The sequence below is a fragment of the Lithobates pipiens genome, unplaced genomic scaffold (genome assembly GCF_037356315.1).
Source record: "Lithobates pipiens isolate NorthernLeopardFrog02 unplaced genomic scaffold, aLitPip1_a1.2 Scaffold_18, whole genome shotgun sequence".
In the NCBI taxonomy this organism is placed as follows: Eukaryota; Metazoa; Chordata; class Amphibia; order Anura; family Ranidae; genus Lithobates; species Lithobates pipiens.
In genome coordinates, this window is record NW_027507758.1 from 433,571,493 (window position 1) to 433,597,799 (window position 26,307).

General features: G+C 40.3%; 1 protein-coding gene across 1 annotated transcript in view; it reads right to left on the reverse strand.

Annotated features, from left to right (window-relative positions):
* Positions 1–983: 983 nt before the first annotated feature.
* Positions 984–26,307, reverse strand: part of LEKR1 (leucine, glutamate and lysine rich 1) — a 265,838-nt gene continuing 240,514 nt past the window's right edge. Inside the window, exons 11-13 of the mRNA XM_077488100.1 lie at positions 20,088–20,252; positions 7,638–7,937; positions 984–2,700 (exon numbers count right to left, since the gene is read on the reverse strand). Of these exons, the coding sequence (XP_077344226.1) occupies positions 2,302–2,700; positions 7,638–7,937; positions 20,088–20,252 (864 nt within the window). The 3' untranslated portion in view covers positions 984–2,301. The remainder of the gene's footprint in view (positions 2,701–7,637; positions 7,938–20,087; positions 20,253–26,307) is intronic.

Below are 26,307 nucleotides of genomic sequence, written 5' to 3' on the forward strand. Positions count from 1 at the left end.
CTGTGCAAGCAATCATTTTGAAATGGAAGGAGTATCAGACCACTGCAAATCTACCAAGAACAATTCACAAACGCTCTCCATCCAACCTCACTGAGCTTGAGCTGTTTTGCAAGGAAGAATGGGCAAGAATTTCAGTCTCTCGATGTGCAAAACTGATAGAGACATACACCAAGCGACTTGCAGCTGTAATCGCAGCAAAAGGTGGCTCTACAAAGTATTAACGCAAGGGGGTCGAATAATTTTGCACGCCCCACTTTTCATTTTTTTATTAGTTAAAAAAGTTTCAAAAATCCAATAGATTTCGTTCCACTTCACAATTGTGTCCCACTTGTTGGTGATTCTTCACAAAAAATAAAAATTTTATATCTTTATGTTTGAAGCCTGAAATGTGGCAAAAGGTTGAAAAGTTCAAGGGGGCCGAATACTTTCGCAAGGCACTGTAACGGTAATCAACTGATATATGTGATTACAGTCAGTTCTGGAAATTGAATGGGTCCCTATTATTTTGCTCTAACATAATCCAGTGATTGGGATGTCCTACTGTTCTAATCAGTCCCTCATCTGCAAGTATAACCATATACATGCAAATGATCCAAACACGAAAATATCATTTTGTTGTCAGATCCTGGCTCTGACTAGCTAAAGAGCATTAAAGTATTATTTTCTATTTATCCACTGAAGATATCTTAGAATTAATGACTATAAACCCTATTCATGTCTCTTCCATGAAGTGGCATTACTTATTTTATTATACACTATGGAATACCCACAGGGAGTATGACACAATGATTTTTCTTTTTAATGGTTGTAGAGTTGGGACAGAATGAAGAAGTGTGGCGGGGGTATCTTGTCTCTGGAGATCCCGGGAGATATAAGCACATAGCTTGTGATGCAATTTTCCAGCAAACACACAAGAAGCACAGCCTGGGTTTTATGTATCAAATAGAAAATAAAGGCACAACAGAGGATTTACATCCACACAGTTTAGCAGCAGGCATTTTATACATTTAGAATATATCAAAACCTCTAACAAGAAAATACTTACACTAGAAATGTATTTATGGCACAAATGGAATCTTCATGATCTTTTATGTAAATTTTAAAAATATATTAAAATATTGTAAAGAAGGGCATACGTATTTAATCCCTACAAGCAATTCATGCAATTTAAAGAGCTCATCCAGAAATCATCTTTCCCAGGAAAGAAAAATTAGTCCTTTTAACTGTTAGAAGCCCTCAATAAAATTATTATTATTATTTTTTTTTTTTTTTGCGCATTAGACAGGTTTTGCATTCGCATATGAGTCTATGGAAATGCAAAATTCACTTGAAGCAGGTCAAATGCAGGTCAGAAGGATGAAAGTTGTGGTCGAATTCCAACTGATCTCAGAAGCATCTGACACAGATGTCAAACTGATGCCATCAACACAAACCCAAAGCCCGTCAACACATTAAGTTGGGAAAACTCCAGGTAAGCAGATGGCAAAAAGGTACATCTCCGTTGGGACACATACATGACCACAGTGCATCCCAGCTGGGCAAGATAACTAATAGAAGTTTCACCACCCATTGTTCTTATAATATAGCTTAGCATAGTCAGCCGTAGAGATGGTGTTTCCACTTGAGAACAACCTACACATTGTGTGTACACTGTACAAATCTCCCGGTACCTGCATAACCGGTCAGACCCCAACATTGTTAGTATAGCATCTTGCCAGCAGATGGCAAGATTAGTTCTTTCACTGATAACAGTCAATAGAAATAGCAGTTTGTTTGATAGTATGTTCATTATCTGACAAGCAAATATACTGTACCACTGTATAACAGTTTCATAAAGCAATCTCCACAATACATGGCTTATTTGCACATGGTTCAAATGATTAAAAAATATTTTTACTGGAAGCCTGCATGTAGTACTGAAAAGCATGATGTTTGTACAGTATATGAAAAGTCCCTTTGAAATATGTTCTACACTGTCTTGTGTGGAGGATCATTTTGCAGATTTAGAGAGGTTTTCATCTTTAAATTAAAGTAGACATCTGCTGCCATGTAAAATCCAATCACGTCGCAACCAAGGTTTTCTCTTAAATGCTTGTATGATACCCTGCTTGTTACAGAGAATGGTTAACCATCAAAGTTTCAATCTGCTATATATGCCCAGCCTGTTGATCTAGCTCCCCTCTATCAAGTGCACATGTTCGAAAACACTGTTTTGGCACACAGCTATTTCGCTTACAGGTGAATCCAGTGCATCCTGTGGGTAAATGCATTTTTATCACTGCAATTGTGCAATTGCCTTTATCACAGCTGAGTAGTATTTCTCCTGAGGACTGCCGTGATCTTTTGTCTTGCTTCGGTAAGTGAAGCTGTTCTCTCTTTTGGTGGATGTGGAGATTGCAGTATTGGTAAGGTGCTTCCTGCACTATGCCTGGGTTTATTCAAGGTGGATATAGTAGACCCAGACAGGCTCACTAGCGTGGTTCCATTACTTGATGATAAGCTCAGAGGATGTTTCTGGTGTGCACTAGTCATTATGTGAGGTGTCACTGCTTTCTCTGGGGAAAATGACTTTTGTGACACTGGGAGGTGCCCATTAGGTCTTTTTAGTTCCAAAAGCTGTTCCCTGGCCTGGGTCAAGGCCTCAGTGAGCTCATAGCGTTCTTCACACTCCATGCGCACAGTATCCTTGAGGAAGGCATTCTGAAAGAAGGAGATACTTAATTTAAGCATAAAATAGGCTCTTTATAAATGCATTATAGCCCAACTCCAGGCAAAACATTTTTTTTCCTATGCAGTGGGGCTTTGCTCACTCTGCAAGGGTTAAAAGCTTTCTTTACTTCTAGGGGAGAGAAGAACATAGATATACTTATCTGGTCCTCCAATCCCACCCGCACCAGACCAATCAAGCACCCCCATGCTCCAGTGGTCTTGAATAATGGACTGTTCCTGACATCATCATGCCCAGAGCAGACTCCATAGACAAGGGACAGCCTACTCCTGGACTGTGGAGAAGCACAGTTTTCCGGAGGATGGAAGGATCAATGTGCTTTGTATGGATGTGAAGGATCAGTAAATGTTTTCTGCTCACCCCCTATAACCCAACTGTATGGAAAAAAAAAAAAAAATTTTGTCTGGAGTTGGAGATTTAGCATTTTATACATTTTCAGAAATTTAAATATGAACACTTACAAATATTGACAGAATAGTTGTTTTTACACAGACTGTACTTGCAATTCAGAAATACAAAGTAACATTATTGTTCCTTTGTATTTACACTGTTTCGTTCACATGAATGTCAAGAGAGTGACTTTGATCTGCATATTATTTCAGTTAAAGCAAACTAAGGCCCCTTTTACATGGGTGGTCTGATCATATCTCCTTCAGTTTTTCAGTTGGCTCTGAATGGAAGCTCAACGATGGTCTACGGGCAGGCGGATCTAAACAGATGTGCATCCATTTATATCTGATTACCTCTGAGTCCTTCTAGGCCAATAAAAAAGGAAAAGCCCATTGTTCTTTTCCATTTTTTAATGTGAACATGACAGATCTGAGGTAGCTGGATGTAAATGGACCTTGTCCATTTATATCTGCCTGCCCACAGACCCGACATAAGTTCATTATGGTATGAGAGGTCAAAACTGAATGGACACAGATATCATAAAAGTGACATCCTTACTATTAGCCTCTGATTCAGCAGGGGATCTGTTCAAAGATTCCCTGCTAATTGGAACAGACACAGCCCTTGTGAAAGGCCCCTAGATGTAAAAAATAAAATAAAAATCTCGTTGCAAGATCATGAATACCAATAAGTACTACGCTTACATATTACTTAGCATGCATGCACTTAACATGAAAAAAATATATCTGATTCCATGTCCGCTTCAACAGCAAAATGGACGACTTAGGCCAACTCAGACCTGTCATAACAGCATGAGCCATTTGTGGAATAATTACAGTCTATTTAAATTGTAACTAAAGTCCACAATACTCACCTTTCTCCAGCAGTCCCCTATCTGCAAGGTCACTCAGCCCCAGCATTTTTTCTTCTCCTCAGCTTCATCTGAGTGCTGGGTCACCTGCCGTCTTAATTGGTGGGTGAGGAATAATGTAACAAAGGAGTTCATTCATCCTGGCGCACAAGCAGCGTGTTGAGAATGTACCCTGAGCTGTGACTGCGACAGACAGGTAAGTTTATTTTATTGCAAAAGACAAACTGCAAGTCTCTTCTGCAATAAAGAGAAGGCCTAACTGTAAAGAAGGACTTTAATATGATGTTCTAATGTGGCATTTATATCTGATGCTGTACCACTGCAGAGAACTGCCAAACTTAAGTAGGGTACAGGTGTAATGGAAAAGAATGTTGTTGTATACAGTGATTGATCCTAGATTTGGTTTGGTCAAGTCAACCATAGGCAACGTGTCTGTTTCATAACTAATCGAATAAAATATTTCTTAAATAATGGATCAGAAGGCCATTGGATATGAAGATCAATTTTAACTACTGATGGCATTACAATGGACATACAACATCTCATGGTTACAGGTAAAATCTTAAATTTTTTAGTGAGAAAACACCTGACCTTTTAGCACAGCCATTGTTAGACAAACACACAATCCTGCTTCAATGAACTGAGCTGGTGAGGTCCCCTGGTTTGTCCTCGGCTGAACATGTAGGATATGATTGGCAGGGCTATTAGTGCTACCGAACACTAGAACAGAAATATTGAAGAACTGACTGTCTATGTGAAACAAACCTATAATGATATTCCTCAGAAAACCATCAAACAATGTTCAGTTCAGTTGCTAACAGAAAAAAATAATGAATCCCCATGAGTGGAGACCATACCTCATTGATTTTCACATTTGTTTTCCATTATCTCAAACTGTAATTTATTTTAGGTACCATACATAATTATTTTGCACAGTTTAGTCAAAATATATGAACTCCTTACTGGTGTTGTGACTTTCTTCCAGAGCTTCTATTCTCCTATGGGCTCCCTTCTAAACAGTACAAAAACTATGATCGTGGTGCAATTCACTGAAAGGTAAAATCTGATTGGTTATTACTTTATTTACCACTGAAAAAGCCATTTTTCAATTTCATTTTGGATAGAGCGGGGAAAGGATAAAAAACTGGTATTTTTTTTATTTTTACTGTCCAATTAGATTTTCTTCCACTGCCTGCCTGTGGACTCAATAGAAAGCGAGACAATATCTTTCCAATGAGGGAAATATCCTCTTAGGCAATTGTCACAGGAACCAATCTGCTATCTAGGAGATTTTTTCCCCCTATTCCAGTTCTGATGGCATCTCAAAATTTTGGATTTACCCTCATTTCATTACTGGTGAGAATAAAAACCTGACAGTGGTTCTAATACCTTTACACTATCCATTTTTTTTTTTGTAGTTGTACTTTAACCACTTGCTTACTGGGCACTTAAACCTCCCTCCTGCCCAGACCAATTTTCAGCTTTTGGCGCTGACGCACTTTGAATGACAATTGCGCAGTCATACAACACTGTACCCAAATTACATTTTTATAATTTTTTTCCACAAATAGAGCTTTCTTTTGGTGGTATTTAATCACAGCTGGGATTTTTATTTTTTGCTAAACAAACAAAAGATGGGAAATTTTGAATTTTTTTTTGCAAACAGGTAATTTTTCTGCTTCATTGATATGCGCTAATGAGGCGGCACTGATGGGCACTGATAGGCTGCACTGATGGGCACTAATAGGCACAGATAAGGTGGCACTGATAGGCACAGATAAGGTGGCACTGATAGGCACAGATAAGGTGGCACTGATGGGCACAGATAAGTCGGTACTGATGGGGACAGATAAGTCGGTACTGATGGGGACAGATAAGTCGGTACTGATGGGCACAGATAAGGCGGCACTGATAGCCACTGATAAGATGGCACTGATGGGCCCTGATGGGTGGCACGGATGGGTGGCATGGATGGGCACTGATAGATGGCACTGATGTGCAGCAGCACTGTCCAGGCATTGATAGGTGGTACTGTGGGCACTGACAGGTGGCACTGACAGGTGGCACTGGTGGGCACTGACAGGTGGCGCTGGTGGGCACTGGTAGGTGGCACTTGTAGGGGGCACAGGTGGGCACTGAGGAGCTGGGGCATATCGCAGTGATCGGGACTAATGTCTGTGTTGACATCACATGATCAGCTGTCATTGGCTGACAGCTGATCACATGGTAGGGGGTCGGGATCTACTCCGATCCAGCGAGTCTCGCAGACTCGCTGATCAGAGTGCGCCGTGTGTGCCCTTCAGGGGGTGCGCAGGCCGCTCGTGCATGGGACGACGTCAATAGACATCATCCCGGCAATGCAGGTCCGCGCTGTAGCCATCATTCGGCGCGGATCCTTAGTGGTTAAAGCATTTACTTCTTATTTACCAAGCTCTGGAGCAACTACACTTGCAAAGTGCACAGTCCATTTGCCTTTAGCAAATCAACCAAAATGATTTTATCAAATGGGAAGTGAGAGAAAATCTGCAACAGAGATGCAGAGAGTAACAAAAAGTCTCTCTGTTGCTGTCGAGATTTTATTTAACTTCCTGTGTGACTGTGCGATACAAGTATATGGCTACAATTGAGACTTTCTACACCCAGTCAGGTCCTGAATTTGTTAGTTTGAACTGTCATTAGATGTGTTGTTTTAGGGCTCATGAACATGGATGGTAAGAGGAATACATGCTCTTATGCCACGTACACACGATTGGAATTTCGGGCAGCAAAAGACCGATGAGAGCTTTTCATCTGAAAATGCGACCGTGTGTATGCTCCATCGGAATTTAGCTGGCACAATTCCCGCCAGCAAAAATTTGATAGAAAGTTTTTCCATCGGGACAATTGAGAACATGCTATCGGAAATTCCGATCGTGTGTATTCAATTCCGACGTGCAAAAACTCATGCATGCTCAGATTCAACTACAAGATGGAAGCTATTGGCTACTAGGTATTGAACTTCCTTTTACTAGTCCCGTCGTACGCGTTCTTGGCAGTCGGAATTTGGTGTGATCGTGTGTAGCCATTGGAATTCCGACGGGAAAACCATCAGAGCTTTTTCCGACGAGAATTCCGATCGTGTGTATGCGGCATTGCAGAGATAATCCCAGTGGTTTTTCACTCCCAGGGAGCCGCAGTTGGCATGTACAGCCATTCATAGAAGTGAATGGCTGCACCTGCTTGTACTTAGATATACATGGAATTCATCATCAGCACATGCAAGTGTAAAATGCTGATGCAAGAAAGTATCAGCAAGTACAAATGCCCATAGCGAACAATAGACGCAAATGTGGCTCCCTAGGCAAAGAAAACCGCCAAGATTTTTGCATTAGAGCATATTTGCAGCCCATGTGCTTGAGCCCCTATTTTCTGTCTGGTCGACAGCAAGTGCAGGATTCTGACAAAATGGCAAATTTTGTTGTGTGGCAAGGCATTCTGGGCACTAGAAAATTCCACTGAACTGGCAATCATGGTGCTGCTGTCATATATCTAACTCAAAATTGTAAATGCACATTATGTTTTACTTAATATTATTATTTTGTCATTTATTTTATTCCAAGTTCACAAGAAGATTGCAGTATTGACCAGGAGCCTATAATGGCTTCTTACCTCCTGAGTGACCTGGTCTAGTTGACGTCTTAGTTGTGCACAGGTCATGTTCATTTCATTCAGTTGCTCAGCTTTTGTGTGTATGTCTTTTCTCATTTCTTCTACAGAAGAGGTATTGTGTTCATAGTCTCTTTTCAAACGAACTTCCAACTCAGAAATAATTTTTTTTAAGTTGGTAATTTCAGTGTCTTTTGTTAGATTTTTCTCCAGAAGTCTTGCTTGAGCTTGATGTAACTTCTTCTCCAGAATGTCTATTTCAGCCTGCAGTTCTTCACATGCCCTGGATACTAGTGCTGGTATCTACAAAATATGAAGGCACAGCAAAATTTTAGGTCTAGTTTTTACAGAAATTAGTGCAGTAAACATATGTTAAAGAGCAGAATTAATGCAATGTATAGGCTGATGGTAATGCAATAAGAGCACCAATCATATTTAAAGCAGTATTAAACCTAAAAGAAAACATTTATTAACATTGCAGCTTACCAATTGTTTAAACGCTGTGGCTGTATTCATTTTCCTTTATTTTCATCCCCTGATCCTGCCAGTAAAGCTCCATACACACGATCAGAAATTCTGCCAGCAAAAGTCGGATGTGAGCTTTTGGTCAGAAATTCCGGCCGTGTGTATGCTCCATCGGACTTTTCCTGGCAGAATTCCAGCTAGCAAAAGATAGAGAGCAGGTTCTCTATTTTTCAGTCGGAAAAAGTTCCGATCGGAAATTCCGATCATCTGTGCAAATTCCAATGCACAAAATTCCTACACAAGCTCGGAAACAATTCAACGCATGCTCGGAAGCATTGAACTTCATTTTCTCAGCTTATCGTAGTGTTGTACGTCAACGCATTCTTGATGGTCGAAAGCTCAGAGAACTTTTGTGTGACCGTGTGTATGCAAGCCAAGTTTGGGCGGAATTCCATCGGAGAAACCATCCTAGTTTATTCTGACGGAAAATCCGCTCGTGTATACGGGGCATAAGGCTGTCATTTTTCAACAGAACAAAATGTCATGCAGCTGTAGCAGTTGCAGGGTTGAGACACACCATTTACCACTGATCAGCCTTAATTTATTCATGTAAAACCTTTATCACAAAATGTTGCTGTAACTGTAGTGTGAGCTGGAGTATAGCACAAACATGCACTCTTGAGCAAATCCTCTATGAGGACAGACTATTGTTCTTCAGGACACTAGCTAGTATCCCCTTTCTGATGTACTCATTAGCTGTCTTTCCTAGCACAGAGAGGTAGCTCACAAAAGAACAGGCCCCTAGATCTTTGGTCTGTACTCATAGGAGTCACAAACAGATCCTCTCAGGCATGGCTCCCCTTAGTCAGCTCTTCAGAACACATGGGTCAGCTCCTCAGCTTCCAGGCCTCCAGCCTGAGGCCATATGGTAGTAGGTGCTGAGGAGGGCAGAGTGTCCCCTCCTCAACTGGACCTTCCTTTCCAGGCAAAGACCACTTCCTCTGTCTCCTCACTGAATAGAAATACCTCTTCCCAGCATGCATAGGGCCCTATGCCTGCAATTGGTTGGGATATCATCCATATTCATCCCACTGATTTGGATGAGTCACTCATGTCAACCCAGCAATTTCCATACATCTGGATACAGATGAGTCAATGCAAATCCAGTAACACTTGTTAAACACACATAATTCTCTAACTGCACCAATTTAATCTCCATGTTAGGCAGAATAACTATTATATTTCACCTTAGTTTCCTGTTAAGCAAGAGTCCATACTATGCTAACTATATACATCCTAGCAACCTACCTAGGAGGGTGCTACACCAGCAGAAAAAAAAGTTTGGGTGAGCACGGCTCTGGACCCCTGGGCAGGTGAGTGTCTAGAAATCTATTCATGACCCGATCACTGAATTAGGAGTCTAAGCACCATGCGCTACAATGATAACAGTGGTAAGATTCTTTATTTCAGGTCATGAGAACAAGCAACAAGTGCAACCACTTAATGAGGAATCCTTACTAGTCTGCAAAATGAATAAGTATTTTAGTGTGCTCATGTCTGTCTAGTGTCCCTATCTGGCTGTCTAATACCAATTTCTAGGTCTGAATGGTCAGGTTTGGAAAAAGCTGTGGTTTAGTCAAATATGGACACATATTTGAGCTTTACGTGAACCTGTGCACTCCCTGGAACAGGTATGAACATAATCTCCTCTGCATTGAATAGGAATTTGAAATTTCAAGGCAAATCCTAGCACTAAATGTAACATTTTTATAAGCATAGACACAGCTCTGTCTCACCTGAAAATGCTTGTACCTAGTGAGCAGTTGCTTAAGCAGGGAATACTGTTATGTTGGGGCTAAAGGGAAAGTGTGTGCCTACTATCCCCATTCTCATGAAGTCAAGGTTTTCCAGTACGCTCTTGTGGTATTGTAAGAAAGGGCTAATTTCCTAGAGGCATCTGTGGATAGTATGAGGGGGGAACTTAGTTTATGGTAGAGCACTGGTTCACTATAAATATTATAATGTTAGATCTTCATGTATTGGGAACTATAATGCATTGTGCTTTTTTTTTGTGATACGCATAGAATTTTTATTAGATTACATCAGTCTGCATTGCTCCGTTGAAGTGGAGTACACAACATGGTTTCTCATGGCACAATAACTAATTGCTAGAATATGGCAAAATATAGTGATACTATATGCATTATTGATACAGAAATGGGTAAATATGGTGGGCTGTAATTAATTTAATATACTTTATTTTGTCTTACTGGGAATAAATCTGCTGCAAGTTGTGGGAAGTTTTTTTTTAAAACTTTTGCTGTGCATATACATAGTTACAATTTTCTACAGCAGGGGAAAAAAAATCCTCCTTGATCCCCCAAGAGGCAATCGGATTTTACCTGGATCAACTTTACCTATAAAGGTTAGTACCAGGGCCGAACTGGCCTACCGGGATTCCGGGAAATTTCCCGGTAGACCGCCTGCCCTGGGGTCGATTTGAGCTGCGACGCCCAGGGCCAATCCAAGTGTGGCCTCCTCCTTCTCCCTCCCTCCACTTTTGTAATCAAACACAGTGATCTCCCGCTGTGTCATGGAGCTGGGGCCTGAACTGTTTGGCGGCCGCCCACTCACTGTAACAAAGCACCGCCTCCTAGATAGTGATAGACAGAACACCAATTCAATTGAATCAGTGTCCCGTCTATCGCGATCTAGGAGGCAGAGCTTTGTTACAGTGAGTGGGCGGCCACGGAACAATTCAGACCCCAGCTTCATGACACAGCAGGAGATACCCACTGTGTGTAATCAAGGCACTAGTGAGGCTGTAGATGAGCACAGAGGAGGCTGCAGATGGGCACAGTGATGCTGCTTAGATGGGCACAGTAATGCTGCTTAGATGGGCATAGTGAAGCTGCATTGGTGGGAACTGACTAGGCTGCAGATGGGCACAGTGTGGCTGCAGATGGGCACAGATGATCAGGGGGTTACAACGGTGGGGCAGAGGAGTAGGTGGGAACAGAGGTGGGGCAGAGGAGAAAGGAGGAACATCAGTGGAACACATGAGCAGGGGTTTGCAGTGGTGGGGCAGAAGAGCAGGGGGAACAGATGTGGGACAGATGTGCAGGAGGTACAGTGGTGGGGCAGAGGAGAAAGGGGGTAACAGTGGTGGGGCAGATGAGCAGGTAAGTTCAGTGTCAGGACAGATGAGAAGATGGTTGAGCAGTGAGACAGAAGAGCATTGGGGTACGGCAGTGGAGCAGATGTGCAGGGAGGTACAGTGGTGGGGCAGATAAGAAAGGTGGAACATTGGTGGGGCAGATGAGCAGGGGGTAACAGTGGTGGACAGAAGAGCAGGGTGGTACAGTGGTGGGGCAGATGTACAGGGAGTTACAATGGTGAGACAGATGAGCAGGGGGTTACAGGGATGGGATAGATGTGCAGGGGGTTACAGTGATGGGGCAGATGTGCAGGGGGTTACAGTGGTGGCAGAGCTTTGCAGGGGGGACAATTATCTGAGGTGTGAAGGTGCAGGAATTGGGGCTGATCTGAGGTGTGGAGTTGCAGGAATTGGGGCTGATGTGAGATGTGAGAGTGCAGAATGTTAATTTCATACTAATACTGAAGTAGTTTACAGCATTTACTTTATAAAAAATATTTTTTGCGATTAAGAATGTAAAGTTGACATTTTTTTGTTATAAAATCAGCACACTTAATTTCTTTGAAAACAATTTTCGGCACACTGTGCTCAAGAGGTTGCCTACCCCTGCTGTAGCTGGTCATTATATATGCAGACTCTTTCCTGTTTATTATAATCTTGTACCTTGTAGCCTTTTATCTTATTGCAAGTCTACCAGAGAAGTCTCTGATCCTTGGAAAACAAAAGATTCTCTGCAGTCTCTAATGACATCAATCAGTCAGAATACTCCTAATAGCCAGAGACCATGTGATCCAAATTGCCTAGTCTGCAGTCACATGAGACCACACCAGATCATTTTTTTTTTGGCTGCAAGGCAAGCGAGGGGTAATTTGTATACTGAAAATAGTGATATACTTTGGTAATAACATGTCCTAGTGATTCATCTGAAGAGTGATAGGTCCACCATAAGCAGCGAAAAGATGCGGGCTTAAATTGTCTATACAGTCTTGCAAGTGTGAATATACCTTGATAAAAAAATAAAAAAAAATAAAGTATGTGTCCAACACTGGTACTCAATAATAGACACAGTACAATCTATAATGTGATGTAATGCTGCATTATACTATACTGTTATTGATGGGGAATACAGTGCATATCACTTAATACTGCTGGGAATCCTACACAGACACCAAGACTAATGTAAGTAATCCTTTTAATGCCCACAGAAAAAATAAGGTGATGCATACAAAGTAGCAGTTTCCTGAAGAATGTTGCCTTATCTTGTCTCCTATTTACTACTTAGATTAACAGCTACATAAAAAATGACATGGTCGGGAAATAAGCTAGCATTTCAAGACAGGAAGGTGTGTAAAAGTATTCAGGTCATTCAAACCATCTCAAATCATTTGTTAAAAAGATAGAAACTGTACAAAAAGTACCTATGTGTTGGGCAATACAATTATCAGGCTGTGGCTTCAGGACTTTATAGTTATGCTAACAGGTTTGCCAGGAAATGAATGTCTTGTAGAAGACCATTTGCTCAATGCAGGGAAAATGGCTTTACTAAACAGGTTATTGTAGTTCAGTTTTGCAGATCATACTAGGAATAGGACTGAACTAAAAGTTGTATTTTTAACAGTCCAACATCTTCCCCTCAAAATACATTCCTCATTAAGGGAAAGCTGAGAAGAAGAGAAATATACAAATTAATAATGGACTGGCTGCACTGAGTTAAATCTCCTGCCCCTGTCGTTTTAACTTTAGATAGTAAAACATTTTTTTTCTGCCAGTAAATACCTTATACAGCCCACTTCCTGTTTCTTATCTGGTCATCAGTCTAGGCTTATGACATCATGCACAGCTCTCTCCCTCACTCTCATGAGAGTGTGCCAGGAAGGAAGGGGGGGGGGGGGTGAGTCAGAGGGCCAATAAGAGCTGCAGAGTTGGAGGCGTTCCTCTGTGTGTCTATGTAAATACAGGAAGTGAACAGGCAGCAGCTTCAGCTGCCCACAGTTAAAATGGATGCAGCCAGACTCAGTGGAGGGAGATTTCTGCAGCATATTTGGCAAGTACAGAATCACGGTATATATAAAATAATATGCAAAGTGGTTGGAGGGAAGCTTCAGAATGGCAAAGATGTTTTTATTACAAGTTTATGTGAGCAGACTGCAGTTCCTCTTTAAGATAAACACAGGCAGGGCTTTTTTTCAGAGGGAACGTGGGGGAACGCAGTTCTGGCACCTCAAGCACTGAATGTATGCAGTGGCAAGGGGTAGTGGGGTGTACTGAAGGGTCCAATGATGCCAGCTGCTGGGGTGTATTATGTTGCTAGTGGGTCATTTGAGGATGGGCGGATCTACCATTGAGGGAGGAGTCTAATGTTGCTGGCTGCTGGAGGGTCTATTGATACTGGCTCCTGGGGAACCTATTGTTGTTAGTGGAGATCTAGTGTTGTGGAAGGGGTCTATTGTTGCTGGGGGGGTCTTATGTTTCTGTGGGTCAATTGTTGCTGGAAGTAATCTACTGCTGAGGAGGGGTCTATTGTTCCTGGGGTGGATCTGTTATTGCAAGGTGGTATTTTGTTTAAAGAGGCCTATTGTTGCCAGGGGAATTCGTTTTTACTGGGGGGGGGGGGGGGGCTATTGTTGCTGGCTGCATAGGATCCCTTTTACTACCTTTATTGTTATATTTACCATAATCCATTACTTGTGTAAAAAGTAAAAGTAAATCTCACGCTTACCCTACACATCAATCTACTTATTGAATATATAGAGAGGTGCCGCAACTCATAAAAGGCTTAAATACTCAACCCAAATACATATACAAAAAATAAGTGTGCAACCAAACAAATACATTGATATATAAAGTGCTTGAAAAAAAACATGTATGTGTATACATAAAGATTACTTGGCACCACAAAAAGATACTTGGTTATGTTTTCTCTAAAAAAGATGGTTCTGGGAGGTGGGTATGAGGTGGAAATAAGGGACGGTGCTTGGGGGTGGGTAGGGGGGCAGAAACAAATGGTGACATGGGAGATGAGAGTTCCTGCACCTATTTTCTGAGGAAAAAAAACCCTGAACAAAGGTATTTAGCTCACCCTTGCAAGGGGGGGGGAGTGACCCCCCTGGAATCAGCAAGGGTCCACCGTCGCCGCATCTGTAGCTGTGATGGCTCTCTGTGTTTCGGCTCCACAGCTGCTGCTGATCTGTGTCATTGAGCTTACAGAGCTCTTTACTGCCACCTTGCGCCCCTTGTTTGCTGTCTGTAATGTATTTTCACAGGGACATGTGGAAACAGGACCTGGGAGAAGGAGAACCACCTTACAAGTGGGAACTATGAGTACAAGTGAAGAGAGGAGGCTGTTTTTGTACAGGGGGGCAGAGCTGTGTGTGTGTACTTACAGATGTGTGTGTGGGGGCCTGACATATATACAGATGAGGGGGGCAGCTGAGTGCATACAGGTATGATCAGTGAAGGTGTGTGTATATCTGTCCTGTGTACAGCTATATACACCCATATTCCTTTCTGTATTCCTCCATCATCACTGACTGCAGATATACATCATCTGTCCTGTACATATTTATAGCTGTATATACAGGTAGCTGTATATACCCACCTTCCTTCCTGTATATAGAGACCTTCCTCTATCATCACTGACTGCAGAAATGCATCTGTCCTGTATACAGCTATATACACCCACCTTCCTTCCTGTATATACTAATACCAACCAACCCCTCTATATACACATACTGTACCCCCTCCGTACTGTACAGGCCATATTTGATTGGCACAATGAAGTTGAAATTGATGGGCACGGTGAGGCTGCATATGATGGGCACATGCCTGTGCTTTACGTGATAATGACTAAGCCCCTCCCCTTCATGACATTATCGAAAAGTGGCGTGGATGGATGACCTTAAAATGATGCCCCCCATCCTGTGAAAAAAGTTCTATGGACGCCCATGGTGGAAAGTTAAAACTTCTGTTCATGTTTTATTGCTGCATATGAGGGGAGACTTCCTCTTACTTTTTATCACTTTAATACCAGGACGCAGGGGAACAAAGGGGTTCTTATAACTGGAAGGCACAGCCAACAAATAATAATACAAATAACTAAACAAATAATAAATAATAACTACCCCACAGAAGTTATAACTCTTCCAGTGTGCTTCATAAACCAACACCGCCCTAGGTGGAGAGAAACCCGTATACCAAAAGCTAAACCTGTAGCAGCTTTTTTGCCATCTATGTCCCATTCTGTTTTGTAAACTAAGATGTGTGATGAAATCTCTTCAAAGTTAGTGGGACAGACAGATGTTGTTGTAAAACAAGTGTCCCCATTGAACGATTTTACCTCAATTTCTGTACTGGTAGCAATTCAAAATTTTACTTCACATTCAGTGATCAACTCTCCCTACGGAGGACAACAATGGCAATAAATACCTGACAGGGGTTTCAATCCCTTCCCACTCTATTCACAACTAAATAGAAGAGGTTTGAGTGCTATTTAGTTACAGTAGATGTAATAATTCAACATTGCTTTATTTGAAAACAATATAGTTACATAGTTATTCTGGTTGAAAAAAAGACACAAGTCCATCTTGTTCAATCATAAAAAGAAATACATAAAAAATAATATCAAACAGTCCCATATACCCAATCCTATATCCACAGTATGCTGTTTTATAATACATTTTAAAGGCCCCATTCACATTTACATTTCTGGGATGGCTGAAAAAGTCCTAGGGTGTTATTTACGAAAAGGCAAATCCACTTTGCACTGCAAGCGCACATGGAAGTGCATTCACTCTAAATCTGAGGGGTAGATCTGAAATGAGGGGAAGCTCTGCTGATTTTATCATCTAATCATGTGCAAGCTAAAATGCTGTTTTTTATTTTCCTTGCATGTCCCCCTCAGATCTACAGTGACTTTACTTCCAAGTGCACTTGCAGTGCAAAGTGGATTCTCCTTTAGTAAATAACCCCCCATGTCTGTTAAAGTATTGATATGCGTAGGTTCTATAAGCAGATCATGGCAACCAGTTCCTCACAACAACAACTTTACCCAATATTTAATTGGCTGATGGAACCCAACAGATTTGTACAGAAAACATGAAATTGCACATTAACCAGTTGAGGTCCAGGCCATAGCCGAATAGCTGGCTACAGCGTGGACCTCAATTTCCGGGAGGCCGTCATAGGATGTCATCCCGTGTGCACGCGCCCCGCGCATGCCCTACAGGGCGCATAGGGAGTGCGCTGTGATCACCGAGTCACGGATACTCGGCTGATCACCGATCCTAGTAAGGGGCCGATCCCGGGCCCCTTACCATGTGATCAGCTGTTAGCCAATGACAGCTGATCACATGATGTAATCAAAAGCTTGTGATCATTTTTTTTCTCCTCACACTGACAGCGTGAGGAGAAAAAAAGTAGATCACCGGCTTATGTTAAAGGGACATCGGTCCCGAAGAGAAAGGAGGTAAAGATGCCTCCTCTGTGCCATTTAGTACCCCCTGCCAGTGCCACCTGTCATTGTCACCTACCAGTGCCCACCAGTGCCACCTATCAATGCCCATGCGTGCCACCTATCAATGCCCACAAGTGCCACCTATCAATGCAGACCAGTGGTGCCAATCAGTGCCACATAGCAGTGCTGCCTGTCAGTGTAAGCAATCAGTTCCCATCACTGCCACCCATCAGTGCCCATCAATGCCACCTATGGGTGCCCATCACTGCCGCCTCATCAGCGTACATCAATGAAGGAGAAAAATTACCTGTTTACACAATTTTATAAAAATATAAAAAAAATTTTTTTACATTTTGGTCTTTCAATTTTTTTAACAAAAAATAAAAACCGCAGAGGGGATCAAATACCACCAAAAGAAATCTCTATTTGTGGGAAAAAAATTATAAAAATGTCATTTGGCTACAGTGTTGTATGACTACGCAATTGTCATTCAAAGTGCGTCAGCACTGCAATCTGAAAATTGGGGGGTTTAAGTGCCCAGTAAGCAAGTGGTTTAAAGGATGAATTAGAAATGCATAACACACATGGGATGGTGTGAATCCAGCCTAAAGAGAACTTTTCATTTTTCAATGCAGAATTATAAAATACAGACATAATATCCATGTGCTGGAACCTCATATCATTATTTTATGATAACCAACCTGTAAAATAACAGTACAAAACAACAGCTCCAATTCTTCCAATCTATTGCTATTTCTGCTGGCTTTCAACAGCCAGCTCCTGAATACAGGAAGAAAATGTAACAGACAGTCCATCATTTTATTTCCGATTGCTCATCCAGAGTCCAGAACTGTACACATGATGACAGGGATTTACAATCTGTTTACATCAGATGGTAATGACAAATGGATAACTAGAATCTTGCCATCCTGTTTCCCCTGGCACATATTCATCTTTATTTGTGCTTTTTGTTCTTTTATGATTTGGCTCTTCACTGATATTTACCGAATGCGGCACACATTGTAAAACAAACCACTTGTCTCCCGATTCAATAAAAATGTGCAAAGTGTAAACGTGCTCCTAATTAGATGCAGACACTTTTGGAACGCCAGTAAGGCTTAATACCCTACTGCAATTAGCATATTATGTATCATGATGGACGAATATTGGCAGATGTTTGTACCCAATTAATTAAACAATTACTAGTATATTTGCATCTAGCAACCATGCAACCTTCTCCATTAATTACTGATTACTGAAACTGATGCACATTTTCAGATTTACTAATCAATCTATAGGCAATTATAGTTCATTATTGAACCACACATTTCTCAAAATAGTAAAACAATTGCAAAACACTGCAACAGTTTAAGTATTTAGTGTGCTTTCTATATAAACAGATGTTTGTCTTTCTATACCAAAACCAACCGGTTTATAGCGGCGTTATAAGCATCACTTTTAACAAGATACCAATTTAGGAATTAATCAACTGTTTTCTCATATATAATTGTAAATGCATATTTACATGAAGAACTGTGAAGTAAAAGGCATAAGCTGGCATAGAAAGAGGGGCATGGCTGCCTCTGACTGCTAGTCTCTCAGTTACTGTTCTGCTCACTTTACTCCTTGCTGGAGGGAAAACTGTGCCTGGGGACATTCAGTACAAAGATCTCCCTTTCTTAATCCATTTGGTGGATCTGTGCGTTCTGATCCTCTCTTGATGCTTCTGCTTTTTGAATATTCCTTCAGCTGTCATCAAGTTACCAGTCATCAGAGAGGCATATCTGAATTAAAAAAAGAGCAAAGCCCTACCTCTATCATGGGGGTGCCCTACGCATAGAGACACAAAGTATGGTAAGTCAGTAATGTGGGAAAGATCAGCTTTGTAGAGTCCATGGGCAATATGAGTGACTAGGCCTTTGCCATCAGCTCAACTGATCAGGACCTTGAAGAGGAACTGCAGTCTGTTCACATAATCTGTAATAAAAACATTGTTGCCATTCTCAAGCTTCCCTCCAACTACTTTGCATATTATTTTATATATACTGTGATTCTGTACTTGCCAAATATGCTGCAGAAAGTTCCACCACTAAGTCTGGCTGCAACGATTTTAACTGTGTGCAGCTGAAGCTGCTGTCTGTTCACTTCCTGGACTTAGAAAGACGCACCTCCAGCTCTGCAGCTCTCATTGGCCCTCTTATGACTCCCCCCCTCCCCCCCGGCAAGCTCTCATGAGAGAGAGAGAGCTGTGCATGATGTCATAAGCATAGACTTTGTACCAGACAAAAAACAGGAAGTGGGCTGTATAAGGTATTTACTGCTAGAAAAAAGAAATATTTTACTATTCAAAGTTAAAGCAACAAGGGCAGAAGAGTTAATAGATTGACTTGAAATTTGAAAAAATGAATGCAGTTCCACTTTAAAGCCCCTTTCACATTTGTGGGACTGCAAAGTCGCATGACAAGTCGTACCTCGTGATTTCCAATGAGTACCATTCACATCTGTGTGACTTCAAAGTAGTCCCTCTGACTCTGATGAGACTTGAATCCATAGACCTCAAGATTATGCAGGCATTGCTTCACGTTGCGTCAGTCGCTCAGCAAAGTCACGCAACTTTCAGGTCGTACAAGTGTGAAAGGGTCCTAAATGTGTCCTAGACAACTTTCCTATTAGAAACTGCTTCTAGAGCTGTAACAAGATGGATTCCTCAGTAGCTGGTGGATCTATTGAATTAATCTTAGTGCAGCTGATGGTCCAAAAGGACTTTAACCCTCAACTCACTTTTCTTAAACAAATGTAGCAGCTTTTCATCAATGCCAAGAGGTAAAGCAGATAAAACAGGTGGAATCATTCCATAGTTCCCACTTATCCAGCACTTAACACCTACAGTATGTTTCTACCTTCCCCATAGTCACTCTCTTTTGGTGTCAGAAATAAGAACATTCTGTTCTCCTCCACTGCAATTTAACTGTGGAAAGCTACATTTGATTGGTTTATCACTGATTGGTTTCTCTGGTCCAACTGTTGTGCTCTGGTACACAAGTGACACAACAAGGTACGATTCATCCTGTCGTTACTTTATAATGATTATAGTAACCCATCAGATGAGTAAACAAGTAAGTATGTTACAGGAAGGAGATTTTATTTAAAAATGCACTGTTTGCTTCTTTTACACAGCCTAGCATGCTGTCATATAATGTTAATCATATATTGTAGCATATTTCTTATCCTACATTACAAAAATGTAACACATAGGAAATGTAAGGGCTGTAACTTTAGGGTTCACTATGGCGGCTACCACTTATAAAACTGCAGTGTTAATAGTTGCTTAACCAGAAAGGGGAGGCATCAAGTATATTTTACACACAAGAAAACAAACCTTTCCTTCAAGTGCCTCATTCTTATTCTGTAGCATCTTTATAACATCACTATGCCTTTGTCTTTCAATCTCAATTTCCATATTGGCTTCTTCAAGAAGCCTTTGCTCCGTTTCTTCAAGCTTCTGTATGAACCTCTGCTGTTGATTTTCCAGTTCATTTTGGATCTATAAAATGAAATGTACAATACTGTGAACACCATGCTAACATCAATATGTGTGTGTTTCCTACAGCAAAATAACAGCATCAACATTGTGCATATACTATATATCTATATATACACTCTATTACCAAAAGTACTGGGACACTTGCATCTACACACACATAAACTTAAATGGCGTTTTAGTTGGTACAGTTTAAAATTTAGTTGGCCCACCCTTTGCAGCTAACATACGATCGGTCTCTTCTCCCCTCAGAGAACCGGAATCTCTGTGTCACGCCGTGTCACGAGAGATTACGGGAGCCCGGCGGTCATCGCGACCAACGGGCACTCGAATCGGTTCCGGGGGGCGAGCAGCACGTGCCCCTAGTGGCAACAAATAGAAGAGACGTAACATGACGGCGATTCGTGCAGACGAGCCATGTTGCCGCAGTACAACTGTGGTGGCTGGTCGGCAAGCGGTTAAACCAGTGCACAAAGCAAGGTCCATAAAGACATGGGCGAGTTTGAGCTGGAGGAACTTGACTGGCCTGAACAGAGTGCTGAGCTGAACCTGATAGAACACTTTTAGGAAGAATTAGAGCAAAGACTGCGGACCAGGCCTTCTTGTCTACATCAGTGCCTGACCTCACAAATGCGCTTCTGGAAGAATGGTCAGATGTTACCATAGACATACTCCTAAACCTTGTGGACAGCCTTCTTATAAGAGTTGAAGCTGTTATAGCTGCAAAGGGCGGGCCAACTCAATATTGAACCTTACGGACTAAGGCTTGATTCACACCTATGCATTTGTAGTACTTTTTGCATTTTGCAGATTTGCTCTACAGAACGTGTTCCATAGGAAACCATGTTAAATGGACTGTAGTGCAAAATGCACTGAAAATAAATAGGTGTGAATCAAGCCTAAGACTGGGATGTCATTAAAGTTCATGTGCGTGTAAAGGCATGCGTCCCAATACTTTTGTTAAAATACACACACATACATATATATATATATAATAGAAATGTGGGCCACATCAACCAATTAACGTGTCTCATTCTTTTTATAGCACAATTGTAAATAAATAGCAATTTCTCATTAGTTATGACATTTTTCCTTCACCTATAGAGTAGAAATAGCATTTTTAAGATTTCAGTTGCTGGTTTGTTCTACATCTCAGTGAGCTTAGCATACTCCCACCAGAATACCCTGTAACTCTTAATGATCATGTCCATTAAAAGCCAAGTGATGCCCTTCCTACCTTGAATTCTTCATTTTGTTAAATAATTAATAACCAGGACATCTATTATGTGGCATATGTCTTGTGGGATGGGCTGAAGACACAAACAACCACCTACTTTTGGAGATTTCCAATATTAAACCAATTTGAGCTTCCAGATTGATAGAGTAGAAAACAATAGTGTCTACCCATAACATATTTTTTGGAGAATTTAACTATTAGCTAATGCAAGAGGAAAAACGTGATTGGTTAAATAAGGGAAAAATCAGGATTGTGCTTAGATTCACAGTGTGCACTCTATTGATAAGACAATGTAGGCGTAATGCAGGCCAGACATGCATAATGCACACCACAGTGGGAACATGCTCATCATACTGTGAGAAAAATGTGGGCTTTGAACACATAACACAGGAAATCTAAAATTACATTCAATCTCTAAGTACAGAACTAACAGCACATAAATTATCAAAAGCCCCTAAACTTAAATGTGTGTTCTGCAAACTGACAGAAAATATGATTTTTTTTCAGGTTTGTTCCATATATTCATACATATATATATAAATAGTCCTAGGTTTACCTGGCAGCATCATAATTGTTTGTCATTTCCAGTAAAGGACTGATTGGTTTAATGATTTCAGTAAGGGTATGTCAACGACCACCAATTAAGACTATTATTTACAGTTTCTTATCATATAAGTTTTATACAATTTTTTTTTTTTGACTCTTAGAAACATAGAAAAGTGACTGCCCATTTTTTTTTATTACTGTTTTTTTTTTTTCGCTAACTGTATTTTCTGAGTATAGATCTCTGTTTGTCCCATGCATTTTTGAAGCCATTTACTGTTGACTGTCTCTCTCGAAATACATTTTGTCTCCCAGGCCTTTCCCCATTTTTGTTACCTGTCTCTGGACTTGTTCTATATCAATATCTTTCTGGTAGACTGGACATACAGTATACAATTTTCTTTTACAGTTTTTCTTTAGATTTACGAAAAACCATATAATATGAGGTCAAACCTAAACACTTTCAACTTGTGAGCAATCAGGTAGGTCCTTGCACACATAGTTGAAAGTTAAATCTCAAGGAAATTGAATAAGAAAATTGTATAATGTATGGCCAGCCTAAGTGAGGTCTCTGGAACTGGACACACTGGGGGAGATTTACTAAAACTAGAGCACACAGAATCTGGTGCAGCTGTGCATAGTAAGGAACCAGCTTCTAGGTTTAAGCCCAGGTTCACACTGACTGCAGGTTAGAAATCGTGGCCAGCCTGGCCAATCTATTTATGGCCAAGTGGGAGGAGGACGTCGTCTATACTTTAGATTGTTTCCAGTTAAAGCTATGGATCAGGTATATAGACGATGTCCTCCTCCTATGGGTCGGCACCCCCAAATCACTTGAAGAAGAGTTTCTTCTGACTCTCAACACGAATGATAGAGGAATCTCATTAACATTCCAATCTAGTACATCTAAAATTATTTTTTTGGATCTTACAATAGAAAAAGTCGGAAAGGAGTTTATATTTAGCACTTACTTCAAACCCACTGACAGAAATGGCTTCATATCTGCTGATAGTTGCCATCATAGGACATAGCTGAATTCCATCCCCAAGAGCAAATTTTTCACGGCTTTGCCGTAACTGTACTGAGATAGAAACATTTAAAATACAGGCAGATGTCCTTAAATCTAGATTCCTTGAAAAGGGATATAATCAGGTGGAAGTAGAGAAAGCCTTGGTTGAGGTTATTAATATTGACCGTTCCCAGCTGTTAGCTGAAAGACCCCAAAGAGAAGAAGACACTAACTACAAGTGGTTTTTCCTTACGAGATTCTCAATCCAACACAAGCAAATTAAAGATATTTTTTATCAAACATTGGGACATTTTAAGGAAAGATAAGATTTTGCCCATTATTCCAGCTAGACCTAAGATAGTGTATCGGGGGGGGGGGGGGGGGGGGTACTGGCACTTAAAAGCAAAATTGCTTTGTCTGTCATTAATCCCCCCCACCAGGACCTCCTTCTTTCACAATTCTTCACAATTGGACAGGTTATTTCCCCTGTAAGAAGTGTCTTGTATGTCAATACAATACCTGTGGACGCAAGACCACCAAAGAATTTTCGATCATCTGTCACGGTCGCTCTTACGAGATTAAACATTTTTGTACCTGTGCCACCAAAAATGTGGTATACATGTTGACCTGTCCTTGTGGCAGGCAATATGTAGGCCGCACAATTAGATCTTTTACCACAAGGGTCTCCGAGCACATTAATCTGATTAAGCAAGGTAGTACTAAACACACAGTCCCGAGACACTACCGACAATTTCACAATCGCAACCCAAGTGGGACATAATTCCTTATAATAGATAAGTACATTGCGCCATGGAGAGGAGGTGCCACTATCAGAGGTGTTTCCAGGTTGGAGACCTTCTGGATTTATGAGTTACAGACTCATCACCCACAAGGAATTAATGTAGAATGGGACATCAACTCCTTTATCAATAGATCCTAGTTGAGATGTAATGCGACCAAACAACTTTTTTTTCCTTTTGTTTTATTTTAATACAATATTTTTTAATTTGTTATTTTTTTCATATATTCTTGTGTATATTTAACATCTACAATCTATGAGCAGAGCCTTTTACATTCATAGGCAGATCTAGAAATTATGGATAATATTTTCCTCTATTTTTTTATAGATATAAGACATATGCTTAGTCAATTAAATTTATGTTGGGTAGTTTACTAACATTGCAATTTCTAATTTATTTTTTGGACATTGTATATGCGGATGTGGATAATATAGTAGAATATATTATTATTAGTTGAATTAAGTATTGTTTATATACATATTTTAGTTATTTTTAAGATCATTGATTTTATATAATTAATTTGTATAAAAATTATGCCTATATAGTTGTACATGCTGGCCCCAGTCGCTGGGCACCTATTATAGCTCCCGTGTGTAATATAATGACGTAATTGGATATCTAAACCACTAACTACACTCAACCCTCATATTCAATTCCATTCACATTTTCAGTTATCTTTTTTTTTTCCTTTTCTTTTTCCTTTTCTTTCTTCACTTATTTTTACTTTTATATTTAATTTTATATTTATTCATGTTTATTTTCATTTTTTCTTTTTATATTTATTTGTATTCTTATTTTTAATTTTAATTACATTTAATTTTACTTTTATTTTTATTTAAAATTTTATTTTCATTTGTATATTTATTTCTATTTTTATTTTCATTATTTATTTCATTTCAATTTTATATATTTTTTTTCCATCAAATGTTAATTTATTGTTTTCATTTTTGCGTATCTAAACTAATTTTCATTTCTTGTTTTCTACATTATTAACATTATCTCCATCTTTTAGCCTTTTCATTTTCCTTGAATTTTTTTATTGCACATAACATTTTTCTCTCTTTATCATATACATCTTTTTTTATTTTGGGGGTTATTTCTTTTTCCTTTTTGCTTTCTTTTGTCTTTGTGGGGGTGAGCGTTACATGATGAATGCCTGGCTAGATAGTATTGCCATGTTGTTCCCATGTGGGGTAGCGGGAGAGGGCGGGCCAGGCCTCTTTTTCATGTTGAGGCTTGGACGCTCGAGACGCAAGACTGGATGTGTAGCCATGCCACGTTTTCAAAGTGAGGCTTAGATGTTAAAAACTCCAGACTGGATATGACGCTACCCGTGACTCGATCTCATAGCGAGGCGTGATCATGTAGCGGGGATTGGTCGTTCTCGTGCTGGGAGCGAGGCTTGGATAGCGTAATCCGCGGCGAAGAATTTGACGTTTTTTGCCATATAAACTAGGTGTTATACAATTTTTCTGGTTGGATTGTTCCAATGCTAATGACGGATGTTAGTGGTGAATACCTCCAAAGGGGCTATTTAATAGACAAATACGTTTTTTTCCTTATGAAGTAAACACTTCCGGTTTATTACCAGAAGTGACGTTAGGCGGGAATTTCGAGTGGTGTTCCAAACGACATGGGGGTCAGCATCCTTTTAAAAGTGGTGCAGGTAGAGAGGGTCCACACCCCAACTTTTTAGTTGAAACACGTCGGGTGGATTCCTCTGCAGACACCGCTATTTCTGTATTCTTATACATGTCGCTTTTTGATACCTACAAAATGTGAGTCTTTTTCTAATTTTAATTATTAAAATTTTCTACGTGACAATATTACGCTATGTCGGGTTTCTACTTTTATGGTTCCATGTACGAGATTATCATTCCATCTCACATCAGACAGTAACAATTTGTTCACCCTATTTGATGTGGCCCTACAAGCTCAGTCCAAGGAATATCCATACCATTGGAGAGATCCCATATACAAAGCCCATAAGACTTGGGGGACATATGTCTCTCCAAGTCCTCTGGTAAGCATCCTCTAATCCCACGGTTGTGGCGGTGTTGCATGTTAGAAGAGCACGTAGTTTCTGAAAGCAACCTTTGGAAAAATTTACCTCTCTACTTTCTCACCATTGGAAATTACAGTTTTGAGACTTGTTTGATACAAACACTTTTCTAAATAATATTTTTTCTTTTTTTTAATATATATTTTTATTTCATATATTTTCATGCATATATCTGTTCACTTACACTTTATGTATTTTCAATTTCTTTTGAAAAAGTTTCTGGTCCTTATGTCTAACTAATATTAAGGAATATGGCTTTTCTTCTTCACTGAATGATTTATATGGGGATCCGTATAATTTTATTCCTTTATCATAGCGCTACACATTTTTTGTTATTCATGCTTTTTTGTCTAGAAGCTGTGTCGGCGGCTTGATAAAGTTTATCGCCACAGCGCAGTATATATTGA